We start from the raw sequence: 13695 nt of genomic DNA, 5'->3' as shown, positions 1-13695 counted from the left end.
GTAGGCCAACCACAGTGGCTCACACCTCTAATCCCAGCACTCCAACGCAGGAGGATCACTTGAGCCCAGGAGTTTAAGATCAGCCTGGGAAATAAAGTAAGACCTCATCTCTATAAATAAATAAATAAATAAATAAGATATATATATATATATATATACTAATACTAAAAATGAACTATGTGAATATATTGTTTAGATAAAAATAAATTAAAGGCTGGAGGAGCCAAGATGGCCAAATAGGAACAGCTCTGGTCTACAGCTCCCAGCGTGAGCAACGCAGAAGACGGGTGATTTCTGCATTTCCATCTGAGGTACCGTGTTCATCTCACTAGGGAGTGCCAGACAGTGGGCGCAGGTCAGTGGGTGAGTGCACCGTGCGCCAGCCGAAGCAGGGGCGAGGCATTGCCTCACTCGGGAAGCACAAGGGGTCAGGGAGTTCCGTTTCCAGGGGTGACAGACGGCACCTGGAAAATCGGGCCACTCCCACCCGAATACTGTGCTTTTCCAACAGGCTTAGGAAACGGTGCACCAGGAGATTATAGCCCGCACCTGGCTCGGAGGGTCCTACGCCCACGGAGTCTCGCTGATTGCTAGCACAGCAGTCTGAGATCAAACAGCAAGGCAGCAGCAGGGCTGGGGGAGGGGCGCCCGCCATTGCCCAGGCTTGCTTAGGTAAACAAAGCAGCCTGGAAGCTCGAACTGGGTGGAGCCCACCACAGCTCAAGGAGGCCTGCCTGCCTCTGTAGGCTCCACCTCTGGGGGCAGGGCACAGCTCTGCAGACTTAAATGTCCCTGTCTGACAGCTTTGAGGAGAGCAGTGGTTCTCCCAGCACGCAGCTGGAGATCTGAGAACGGGCAGACTGCCTCCTCAAGTGGGTCCCTGACCCCTGAGCAGCCTAAATGGGAGGCACCCCCCAGCAGGGGCAGACTGACACCTCACACGGCCAGCCGGGTACTCCAACAGACCTGCAGCTGAGGGTCCTGTCTGTTAGAAGGAAAACTAAAAAACAGAAAGGACATCCACACCAAAAACCCATCTGTACATCACCATCATCAAAGACCAAAAGTAGATAAAACCATAAAGATGGGGAAAAAACAGAGCAGAAAAACTAACAAACAGAAAGGACATCCACACCAAAAACCCATTTGTACATCACCATCATCAAAGACCAATAGTAGATAAAACCACAAAGATGGGGAAAAAACAGAGCAGAAAAACTGGAAACTCTAAAAAGCAGAGTGCCTCTCCTCCTCCAAAGGAACGCAGTTCCTCACCAGCAAGGGAACAAAGCTGGACGGAGAATGACTTTGACGAGCTGCGAGAAGAAGGCTTCAGACGATCAAATTACTCTGAGCTACGGGAGGATATTCAAACCAAAGGCAAAGAAGTTGAAAACTTTGAAAAAAATTTAGAAGAATGTATAACTAGAATAACCAATACAGAGAAGTGCTTAACGGAGCTGATGGAGCTGAAAACCAAGGCTCAAGAACTACGTGAAGAATGCAGAAGCCTCAGGAGCCGATGTGATCATATGGAAGAAAGGGTATCAGCCATGGAATATGAAATGAATGAAATGAAGCGAGAAGGGAAGTTTAGAGAAAAAAGAATAGAAAGAAATGAGCAAAGCCTCCAAGAAATGTGGGACTATGTGAAAAGACCAAATCTACGTCTGATTGGTGTACCTGAAAGTGATGGGGAGAATGGAACCAAGTTGGAAAACACTCTGCAGGATATTATCCAGAACTTCCCCAATCTAGCAAGGCAGGCCAACATTCAGATTCAGGAAATACAGAGAATGCCACAAAGATACTCCTCGAGAAGAGCAACTCCAAGACACATAATTGTCCGATTCACCAAAGTTGAAATGAAGGAAAAAATGTTAAGGGCAGCCAGAGAGAAAGGTCGGGTTACCCTCCAAGGGAAGCCCATCAGACTAACAGCGGATCTCTCAGCAGAAACTCTACAAGCCAGAAGAGAGTGGGGGCCAATATTCAACATTCTTAAAGAAAAGAATTTTCAACCCAGAATTTCATATCCAGCCAAACTAAGCTTCCTAAATGAAGGAGAAATAAAATCCTTTACAGACAAGCAAATGCTGAGAGATTTTGTCACCACCAGGCCTGCCCTAAAAGAGCTCCTGAAGGAAGTGCTAAACATGGAAAGGCACAACCGATACCAGCTGCTGCAAAACCATGCCAAAATGTAAAGACCATCGAGACTAGGAAGAGACTGCATCAACTAAGGAGCAAAATAACCAGCTAACATCATAATGACAGGATCAAATTCACACATAACAATATTAACTTTAAATGTAAATGGACTAAATGCTCCAATTAAAAGACACAGATTGGCAAATTGGATAAAGACTCAAGACCCATCAGTGTGCTGTATTCAGGAAACCCATCTCACGTGCAGAGACACACATAGGCTCAGAATAAAAGGATAGAGGAAGATCTACCAAGCAAATGGAAAACAAAAAAAGGCAGGGGTTGCAATCCTAGTCTCTGATAAAACAGACTTTAAACCAACAAAGATCAAAAGAGACAAAGAAGGCCATTACATAATGGTAAAGGGATCAATTCAACAAGAAGAGCTAACTATCCTGAATATATATGCACCCAATACGGGAGCACCCAGATTCATAAAGCAAGTCCTGAGTCACCTACAAAGAGACTTAGACTCCCACACATTAATAATGGAGACTTTAACACCCCACTGTCAACATTAGACAGATCAACGAGACAGAAAGTCAACAAGGATACCCAGGAATTGAACTCAGCTCTGCACCAAGCGGACCTAACAGACATCTACAGAACTCTCCACCCCAAATCAATAGAATATACATTTTTTTCAGCACCACACCACACCTATTCCAAAACTGACCACATACTTGGAAGTAAAGCTCTCTTCAGTAAATGTAAGAGAACAGAAATTATAACAAACTATCTCTCAGATCACAGTGCAATCAAGCTAGAACTCAGGATTAAGAATCCCACTCAAAACCGCTCAACTACATGGAAACTGAACAACCTGCTCCTGAATGACTACTGGGTACATAACGAAATGAAGGCAGAAATAAAGATGTTCTTTGAAACCAATGAGAACCAAGACACAACATATCAGAATCTCTGGGATGCATTCAAAGCAGTGTGTAGAGGGAAATTTATAGCACTAAATGCCCATAAGAGAAAGCAGGAAAGATCCAAAATTGACACCCTAACATCACAATTAAAAGAACTAGAAAAGCAAGAGCAAACACATTCAAAAGCTAGCAGAAGGCAAGAAATAACTAAAATCAGAGCAGAACTGAAGGAAATAGAGACACAAAAAAACCCTTCAAAAAATTAATGAATCCAGGAGCTGGTTTTTTGAAAGGATCAACAAAATTGATAGACCGCTAGCAAGACTAATAAAGAAAAAAAGAGAGAAGAATCAAATAGATGCAATAAAAATGATAAAGGGGATATCACCACCGATCCCACAGAAATACAAACTACCATCAGAGAATACTACAAACACCTCTACGCAAATAAACTAGAAAATCTAGAAGAAATGGATAAATTCCTCAACACATACACCCTCCCAAGACTAAACCAGGAAGAAGTTGAATCTCTGAATAGACCAATAACAGGAGCTGAAATTGTGGCAATAATCAATAGCTTACCAACCAAAAAAAGTCCAGGACCAGATGGATTCACAGCCAAATTCTACCAGAGGTACAAGGAGGAGCTGGTACCATTCCTTCTGAAACTATTCCAATCAATAGAAAAAGAGGGAATCCTCCCTAACTCATTTTATGAGGAGGCCAGCATCATCCTGATACCAAAGCCGGGCAGAGACACAACCAAAAAAGAGAATTTTAGAGCAATATCCTTGATGAACATTGATGCAAAAATCCTCAATAAAATACTGGCAAACCGAATCCAGCAGCACATCAAAAAGCTTATCCACCATGATCAAGTGGGCTTCATCCCTGGGATGCAAGGCTGGTTCAATATATGCAAATCAATAAATGTAATCCAGCATATAAACAGAACCAAAGACAAAAACCACATGATTATCTCAATAGATGCAGAAAAGGCCTTTGACAAAATTCAGCAACCCTTCATGCTAAAAACTCTCAATAAATTAGGTATTGATGGGACATATCTCAAAATAATAAGAGCCATCTATGGTAAACCCACAGCCAATATCATACTGAATGGGGAAAAACTGGAAGCATTCCCTTTGAAAACTGGCACAAGACAGGGATGCCCTCTCTCACCACTTCTATTCAACAGTGTTGGAAGTTCTGGCCAGGGCAATTAGGCAGGAGAAGGAAATAAAGGGTATTCAATTAGGAAAAGAGGAAGTCAAATTGTCACTGTTTGCAGATGACATGATGTTATATCTAGAAAACTCCATTGTCTCAGCCCAAAATCTCCTTAAGCTGATAAGCAACTTCAGCAAAGTCTCAGGATACAAAATCAATGTACAAAAATCACAAGCATTCTTATACATCAATAACAGACAAACAGCCAAATCATGAGTGAACTCCCATTCACAATTGCTTCAAAGAGAATAAAATACCTGGGAATCCAACTTACAAGCGACGTGAAGGACCTCTTCAAGGAGAACTACAAACCACTGCTCAAGGAAATAAAAAAGAGGATACAAACAAATGGAAGAACATTCCATGCTCATGGGTAGGAAGAATCAATATCGTGAAAATGGCATACTGCCCAAGGTAATTTACAGATTCAATGCCATCCCCATGAAGCTACCAATGACTTTCTTCACAGAATTGGAAAAAACTACTTTAAAGTTCATATGGCATCAAAAAAGAGCCCGCATCGCCAAGTCAATCCTAAGCCAAAAGAACAAAGCTGGAGGCATCACACTACCTGACTTCAAACTATACTACAAGGCTACAGTAACCAAAACAGCATGGTAGTGGTACCAAAACAGAGATATAGATCAATGGAACAGAACGAGCCCTCAGAAATAACGCCACATATCTACAACTATCTGATCTTTGACAAACCTGACAAAAACAAGCAATGGGGAAAGGATTCCCTATTTAATAAATGGTGCTGGGAAAACGGGCTAGCCATATGTAGAAAGCTGAAACTGGATCCCTTCCTTACACCTTATACAAAAATCAATTCAAGATGGATTAAAGACTTAAACGTTAGACCTAAAACCATAAAAACCCTAGAAGAAAACCTAGGCAGTAGCATTCAGGACACAGGCATGGGCAAGGACTTCATGTCTAAAACACCAAAAGCAATGGCAACAAAAGCCAAAATTGACAAATGGGATCTAATTAAACTAAAGAGCTTCTGCACAGCAAAAGAAACTACCATCAGAGTGAACAGGCAACCTACAAAATGGGAGAAAATTTTCGCAACCTACTCATCTGACAAAGGGCTAATATCCAGAATCTACAATGAACCCAAACAAATTTACAAGAAAAAAACAACCCCATCAAAAAGTGCGCGAAGGACATGAACAGACACTTCTCGAAAGAAGACATTTATGCAGCCGAAAGACACATGAAAAAATGCTCACCGTCACTGGCCATCAGAGAAATGCAAATCAAAACCACAACGAGATACCATCTCACACCAGTTAGAATGGCAATCATTAAAAAGTCAGGAAACAACAGGTGCTGGAGAGGATGTGGAGAAATAGGAACACTTTTACACTGTTGGTGGGACTGTAAACTAGTTCAACCCTTGTGGAAGTCAGTGTGGCGATTCCTCAGGGATCTAGAACTAGAAATTCCATTTGACCCAGCCATCCCATTACTGGGTATATACCCAAAGGACTATAAATCATGCTGCTATAAAGACACATGCACACGTATGTTTATTGCGGCATTATTTACAATAGCAAAGACTTGGAACCAACCCAAATGTCCAACAATGATAGACTGGATTAAGAAAATGTGGCACATATACACCATGGAATACTATGCAGCCACAAAAAATGATGAGTTCATGTCCTTTGTAGGGACATGGATGAAATTGGAAATCATCATTCTCAGTAAACTATCGCAAGAACAAAAAACCAAACACCGCATATTCTCACTCATAGGTGGGAATTGAACAATGAGAACACATGGACACAGGAAGGGGAACATCACACTCTGGGGATTGTTGTGGGGTGGGGGGAGGGGGGAGGGATAGCATTGGGAGATATACCTAATGCTAGATGACGAGTTAGTGGGTGCAGCGCACCAGCATGGCACATGTATACATATGTAACTAACCTGCACATTGCGCACATGTACCATAAAACCTAAAGTATAATAATAAATAAATAAATAAATGAAATTAATTAAAATGTGAAATTCCCTATTGTTTACATTTTTTATAAAGTGGTTGAGCAATTTGTCCCTGGACATAGAGCTTTGAGCAATGAAACTAGTACTTGAAACCAGAATGGCCCATCTCTGAAGCTCATCTAGTTGTGTGGGGCTCAATCTCTGAGATTCTTCCAATATAAACATTCCATAAAACTATAATCTCAAACCAACACAAGAAGATAATTTGCTATAAACATTGCAAATTTAGTCTCCAGGACCAAAATATGTTTCAATCACTTTATTGTAACTTGCTTTACGGTTTCCATCTTTTTTAGTCCAAACATATATTGTTTACATTTGAAATTTGGTCTTTTTTGAATAGAAATTAAAGACCCTATTCTTGGAATAGACCTCTGTAAATATAGATGGCTGCTGCCTTTGCAACTGTACTAGCCAATCAATCAGCATGCTAAAAAGTTTTTGTAAAAAACTGGGCTACAAGTGAATCTGCTTGTAGTCTGAAAATATTTAAGAACAGTACCAGACTGTGTATTCCTATAAAGTAGAAAAATTTCTATTTCATTCTTTATTTATTTCTCCAAAGTCTTGCACTTATGAGACACCCAAAGTTTGTGGAATGGAAAATATTCTCCATAAGAAAAGAGGGTTTTTGTCTGTTTACTGATGTTGTTCAAGTGCCCAGGACAGTACTTAGCCCATACTAAGCACTCAAATAACTCAAATATTTGTTAATCAAATTCAAAATCAAACTAAAATTGAAGTAACATGGGGGCACCTCAGTTATATATCTCATGTCCTCATAAACTGGACTGTGGAAGTACAGCATTTTTTAAATCAGATCATAGTACTCCTTGTCTAGGCTGATGAATTTGCCATTTTATCAGTAGACACATGTGTTACAATAGCACTCTTATTGTGGTCCCAACTTCCCAACTAGGACCACTGCTGTGCAGTCTTCTTAAATGACAGAGCCAGAAATCATTTAGCAGTCACCCTTTCTTTGAATGAGAAACAGGAGAGAATCAGACACTGTGGTTTATACAATACATAAATAGATTTTTATTTTTTTTTTTAAGTAGCCCTTTCAAAAGCTTGAAATCAACCAGGATATGGAGGTAATTATATTAAGGATGTTACAGAGCAACGAAATTATTCTGTTTTTTTGCATAAGTGGTCAGGGATACCATTTGCATCAGGTATATCATATTGATTCTAGCAGACAGAGACTCAATAAAGACAAAAGAACACATGCAAAAATAAATCCCTAGGGAAAAAAATCAGAAGCCACAGATGGAGGCATCTATTATTTTTGACTTTAGATGGAAAACAACAGCAATAATAAAACAAACAAACCCCCAAATAAAGGACAACAATCATAACAAAAACCCCATCCAGGTTAATTCTCTTTCATAAAAACTGTCTATTTCTCTCTTTGTCCTTGTTCATTTCTCCCTCATAAAACCTGCTTTCAAATGTCATCCCCTCCCCCTTGCCAATAGATCAAGCATTCTCTAACAAGATAGATAGGGTAGTAAGGAACAAATAATGGTAATAATAATAATGAGAAATGGCCTCAGAGATATATTTCATGCATCTTCCTCTCTCCTTGTCTGTCTTCAGTGGGATAGTTTCCCAGCCAGTGGGGCATTAATCATCAGAACAGCAGCCCCGAGATAAAGGCTGGGTGAAATTTCATTGTGCATTATAGTGTGAGTTGTGGGTGCATGAATATGTGTCTCTCTCAGTATCTGGGAGGAGAAAGTGGAGAGGCAGAGCAGAAAAATCTGTCATTTTATACATTTATACTGCTTGAGATGGTCAGGAATGGTTCTCCATTGTTACTGTGGATTAAAATCATTCACATCCTTTTGCTTCCATTGCAGGTCACCTCTCAGAAAGGGGGATAAATATTATGACAAGTTAAATTCTACCTACTTTTTTTTCCATCTGCCTTGGGGGTATGCAGTAAAGTAAGGGACAGGAAGAAGGGGCATCTGAAACCTGGAGCAGCACTGTCTGATGGGATACAGTTTTCTCTGCTAATCCTTAGTGGGGTATCCACCCTTTCACTTACATAATACTTTGGATTAACAAAATTTCCTGTCTTGAAGAGAACTGAGCTAAGTTTGGGAAGACCATTTGGAAGAGATAGGTAAACAGATACCATGATTACTCAGCAAGGAACTGTAAATATTTCCTAGAGCCTTGCTCTATATTCTATAGTGAGGTACACATATCTGCAGCATGAGATCATCTGGGAGCTTGTTAGAAGTGCACGATCTGAGATGCCACCCTGGACGTGAATTAAAATCTGTGCTTAATAAGATTACCCAGGTGATCTGTGTACAGACATTAAAGTTTAAGAAGCACTGTTCTCCATAGTGCAAGCAAACACACGAACATCCTCCCTCTCTCCCTGTCTCTCTCTCTCATAGACACACACACACACACACACACACAATAACATGGGGCCAGAGATATAAGAGGTTGCATTATACACACAAGTCAATCAAATTCCCATCAAGTAATTCTCTCAGTGACTGCTAGCCACCACAGACGTGGTGTGCATTTATTTCCCCAATCATTTTATTTCCCCAATTATTTCATCCATGAATGATGGGAAAATCAAGGAGAACCTTACATTCACCATTTAGCTAACAGAACAAGCTCTCTAGACAACCGAAGGCATTAATTAGAAGGTTTCAAAAGGCGAGGCTGTCATAACAGCCTCAGTGTGTTTCTAATTTTTACAATCATTCAAACATGCACCAGAAAGGTATGAAAACACATCCCACCCCTCCCACTGCCTTCTCATAGACATAGTGGAAATATCCACCTTGATGCCTGGCAAGTGACGATTGCTGCTTGAAGTCGTTTTCCTATTATATATAAATAGAACATGATATATTTTCAGAAAAAAAAAAACAATTCTTGAACCTCAGTTTAAATTGAAACCATTGGCTTTTTTTTTTTTTTTTGGATAATTCAAGAGACATTTATCAAGTACAGTCATTCCTCAGCATCTGTGGGGGATTGATTGGTTCCAGGACCTCCCATGGATGCCAAAATCCTCAAGTCCTCAATATAAAATGGCATAGTATTTGCATGTAACCTATACACATCTTCCTGTGCATTATAAATCATCTCTAGGTTACTTATAATATCTAGTACAATGTAAATGCTAGGTAAATAGTTGTTATACTGTATTGTTTAGGGAATAATAAGACAAAAGTCTGTACATGTTCAGTATAGACACAATTTTTTAAAAATATTTTTGATCCACAGTTGGTTGAATGCAGATGCAATCCCACATATGCAGAAGGCCATCTATAATCTACCTTTTACATAGAAGTAGTCATTGTGATGCCTCATCCAATAGCTTTCAGCAAAGAGGGGAGATATAGAAAAAATATTATTTATATTATGATTTTAATTATATCAAAGATGTTTTATTCATCTCTCTCAACCTAAGCCGTACAAATCCATGAAATGGGCACATAATTCTTATAGCAATAATTACAGAGCATCTCTGCTGTCTTCCTCTCCTTCTCAATTTTTCCTTTCTTTTACTTCTTCTAATTCATTTATCCCTACATTTAACTGTCTCTGTGTGTATGTGAAAGACACTATGTTAGATAATGTTAAAATGAAACTTTTTTTTATGAGGAAAGAGCATAGGCCCAAGGAAGCTAATTGCCATATCAGAGACCACAAACTAGCAACAGAATAAAAAAGAAAATATAGTTGCAATACTGGTTTATCAGCTGAGACCTAGATTGTAATCCCATTTAAGACAGCAGCAATAATAATCTTTGATTGAGCCCCACCCATTTAAGCCCTTGACTTATATTATCTTAACCTACCTTTGAAGTTGGAAATCATCCCCGTATTTCAGATAATAAAAAAACAGCTCCACAAAGAACCCTGGCCAAAATTCTACAGCTGGAAATGAAGGTCTGCCTAGAGTCACGGTTTTAAGCACTTCTCCAGTCACGAGCTAAGTCTCCTGATGCCTGCTTCAATGCGCTTTCCTCTGTACCAGGCTGCTTCCTCCTAACTGCCTTTGCCTACTTTGTAAATAAATAATATTGGCCCCCACTGCCTGTTCACTCTGATGATAAGCATTTGCTTAACTTACTTTCATTCATTTAACACATTTATTTTTCTTCAACTGATATTTTTGAGCCCTGCTTTGTGGCAGGCACCATTCTAGGCTCTAAATGTCCAATGATGAGCAACAAAGCTATGGCTTCTTCTCTCAATCATCAATGTTCTTTCAAATTATCACTAAAAATGGGTAAATATGGGGCCAGTCAAATTATAGGGTTTCCGACATGAATAAATTGTGCTCACACAATATACTCAGCCATTAGATCAATGTTGGGGACCAGCCTGAGCACCACCCATAGGGTACCTGACGTCTGGTGGCGACAAATGAATGAGAAAATACAGGTTAAGAGTGCATAAAGAGTGGGGTGCCAGGCGGCCAAGTATAAAATGGAGGCTGCAAATGCGCCAAGCTCTGATCTCCACACTATTTATTGAGTACAATCACTTAGATCTAAGAAGCAGATGTTCAGGGGTGAAACGGTGAAAGGGGGGTGGTGTGTCATACACCTAATCTATAGCAATGGCAGTTTAGGTAAATTTTCTTTGTGCTGAAGCAGCATAAAATTAACTACTGATTTATTCTTTAATTTATCGGAGAGCAGCTTGGGGGAGTGGGCCTCACTAGGAGCCGGCATATCTGGCCACATTTCAATGCTTCAAAGGAGAGTCTTTCTCCTTTGAACACAGTGTTTACAGATAAGAGAGCAGATCTCGCTCTGAGCATGGGAACATGATGGCAATTAGGAGGCTTTCCTCCTCAGAGGCCTCTTGTGGCTTTCAACAACTTATTGTCCCATATTTTTATGGCCAGTTTATGCAGGCACCCTACAAGCCCTTTTCCCAACAGACCAAAAAAAAAAAAAAAAAAAAGACAGTAACTAGAAGCAGGTAGGAGGCTCCTAAAATCTACCCAAACACATAGAAAAAAAGTAAAAAAGCCTCAAGTTAATTTTCCATCCTTACCAAGTAATTTTTATTTGCATATATTTGCAAGCGGGTTTTAGGAGAATTAAGGATTAAGTTATTTGGAAAGGAAGAAGAAGAAACTGGAAAGGGAAAGGTGGGTGATATTACATTTCTAAAAGTGATTTGAAAACTGTATGTGCTAGAATTAGCCCTTGCTTCTGGCTGAGCAACAAGACTGGAAGCTAACAAAAATAATCTTACATACCAGAGACAAGGAGGTATCTCTGGGACTCCTTATTCCTAGAGCAAAGACCCAAGAGCGGCAAAACCAGTGATGCCCACCCTCACTGGTGAGCCTCATGAGGGAGTGGGTCCTGGGAAACAGGGGCTTGGATTCAGCCTGTAAATATTGTGTGGCCTGTGGACTCCCTGAGAAGGTACTGGTGGATGGTTGACTATTCATACCTTTCAACCAACATTGACTGCATATTACTCTGTGCTCACTACTATTCTAGGCACTGTGTTATTATAGTGTCTAAAATAAAGATCTTGCCATCCTAGAACTCACAATCTACTAAATAGGGACAATAAACAAATAAATGTGAGCTATAATGTCAGGCAGTGATAAGTGCTATGAGAGGTAACAAAACAGGAAAAGGCGATAGTGTTGTATTTTACAGATGGTCAAGGAGGTCCTTTCTGGAAGGTGCAATATAAGCGGAAACCTGGGTGAAGTGAGGGAGTGAGTACTGTGAATAGGAGGGAAGGGCTGTTGCAGGCAGAGGAAATGGCAGGTGAAAAGGCACAGGCATGCTTGGCACATTCAGGCAGGGCTGAGAAGATTGAATGAGAAACTCGCTTAAGGTGTAAGATTTAACGGGGGTTTGCTAAAGCTTTGTTTTCGAGATCAGTCATATTTTACTGAAATATTTTTAAATCAATATTAATGCAGGAAAAAAATCTGCAAAAGCAAAAAGTCAAATATCAATTTTAAGATGAAAATCTAAGCTTGCAATTGCATAATCCTACCTCACTGGTTTCACCCTTCTTCTGGCTCTGTGTTCAAGAAGGATCAAGAAGACCTGTGTGATTGGAGCAACGTGGTGGAAAATATGGTCAGAGCAATAGGAAGGAGGAGAACCATATGCCACACAGCAAGGATTTTGGCTTTAGATTTGGCTAAAGAGTCTGTTAGGTAATTAGAAAAACCACCCTGAGGTTTAAAAACACTCAGGGACCTCCACCCGTGGGTAGCCAAGAGCTGACCCCACTTCCCTCCCAGCTGTTCAGATGCCTAGAAATAAGAGCCAGCACTTTATTAGTAGTTCTGGTGGAAATTCCATCCTGTAAATATTACACCCTAATTGGAAGGGCATCTCTATGACTTCTCCTGGGAGCTTTCAGACTTCCAGCCTGTCTGCCATCAGGACCCTTTCATTGACTAGACCTAGTTTTGGAAAGCACCTGTTCCATCCACCAAAATTACGTATTAAAAGAAGGATGAAAAGAAACTACACTGCGCTCTTTTCACTTGCCTATTTGTACTGCCAACATCTAAGTCTTTAAGAGGAAGGTAAACCCATCAAGCTCCCTTTTCTGTTGTTGTTAGAACTGTGCCATTCCAGAGAGTAAATGTCACCAGAGAATCTTACCAGGCAACAAGTAAATTAGAGTGCAATTTCTTTCCCCCCAAATTATTCTCTAAGAGGGAAAGAGAAAGTACCTGCGTAAGGGTAAGGAGAAGACAGAAGATATTTCTTGGCTGGCAGCTAAAGTCTAATTAGACTGACAAATCTTCAGCGCCTTCTCCAGTTATGAGGCTTGGCAGGAAAAGAACAAACCCTGGAGCCTCACATTATGTAAGGCTGTTAATCAATATTAGTTGAGCCCTGATCCTAAAAATAAACTTCCCCTGGAGGCTCTGTTGTCTAGTGGTAAAAGAGAGGAGATGAAAACTGTGTAGATTCCTTATCTCATTTCTCTCGAGCTGGTGGCAGCAGGGAAAAGGTGGAAGGACCCAGAGGGGATAATTCTTTGGGTAAGTAAAACTAGTTTTGATACAGTGTGATCTACATCCTGCTATAGCACAGTATTTGGGGATAAGGTGGATCTATCTTGTCTCCCAGTGCAAGGCAGTTTGATTATTTGAAGACCTGGAGAATATCTGAGGTTCTAGTCTGGGCCTCGAAGTGCCATTGATAACAACATGCTGTAAATCTGTGTGTCATCGTAGAACCATGTGATATTGCTAATATTTAACCATTTTGATCTACAAAAATAGTAGTTTCATACACTTCAACCTAATAGAATAGTCTATGTGTTGTAACTGTTCAGCAAAGCCAATTCCCACTCCAGAATATGAAAGAGC

The 13695-nt window shown here is 40.2% G+C and overlaps 1 protein-coding gene across 44 annotated transcripts in view; it reads right to left on the bottom strand.

Annotated features, from left to right (window-relative positions):
* The window catches only part of NRXN3 (neurexin 3), a 1691350-nt gene that overhangs the window by 142609 nt on the left and 1535046 nt on the right, over window positions 1-13695 (bottom strand). The window contains exon 21 of one of the 44 annotated variants that reach the window (XM_063715163.1): window positions 4883-12409. In XM_063715163.1, the coding sequence (XP_063571233.1) occupies window positions 12353-12409 (57 nt within the window). In that variant the 3' untranslated portion in view covers window positions 4883-12352. 44 annotated transcript variants of the gene reach the window in all.

The sequence above is a fragment of the Pongo abelii genome, chromosome 15, assembly GCF_028885655.2.
Source record: "Pongo abelii isolate AG06213 chromosome 15, NHGRI_mPonAbe1-v2.0_pri, whole genome shotgun sequence".
Classification (NCBI taxonomy): Eukaryota; Metazoa; Chordata; class Mammalia; order Primates; family Hominidae; genus Pongo; species Pongo abelii.
Note: the sequence above shows the minus strand (reverse complement) of the source record. Positions and strands in the feature narration are given on the sequence as shown.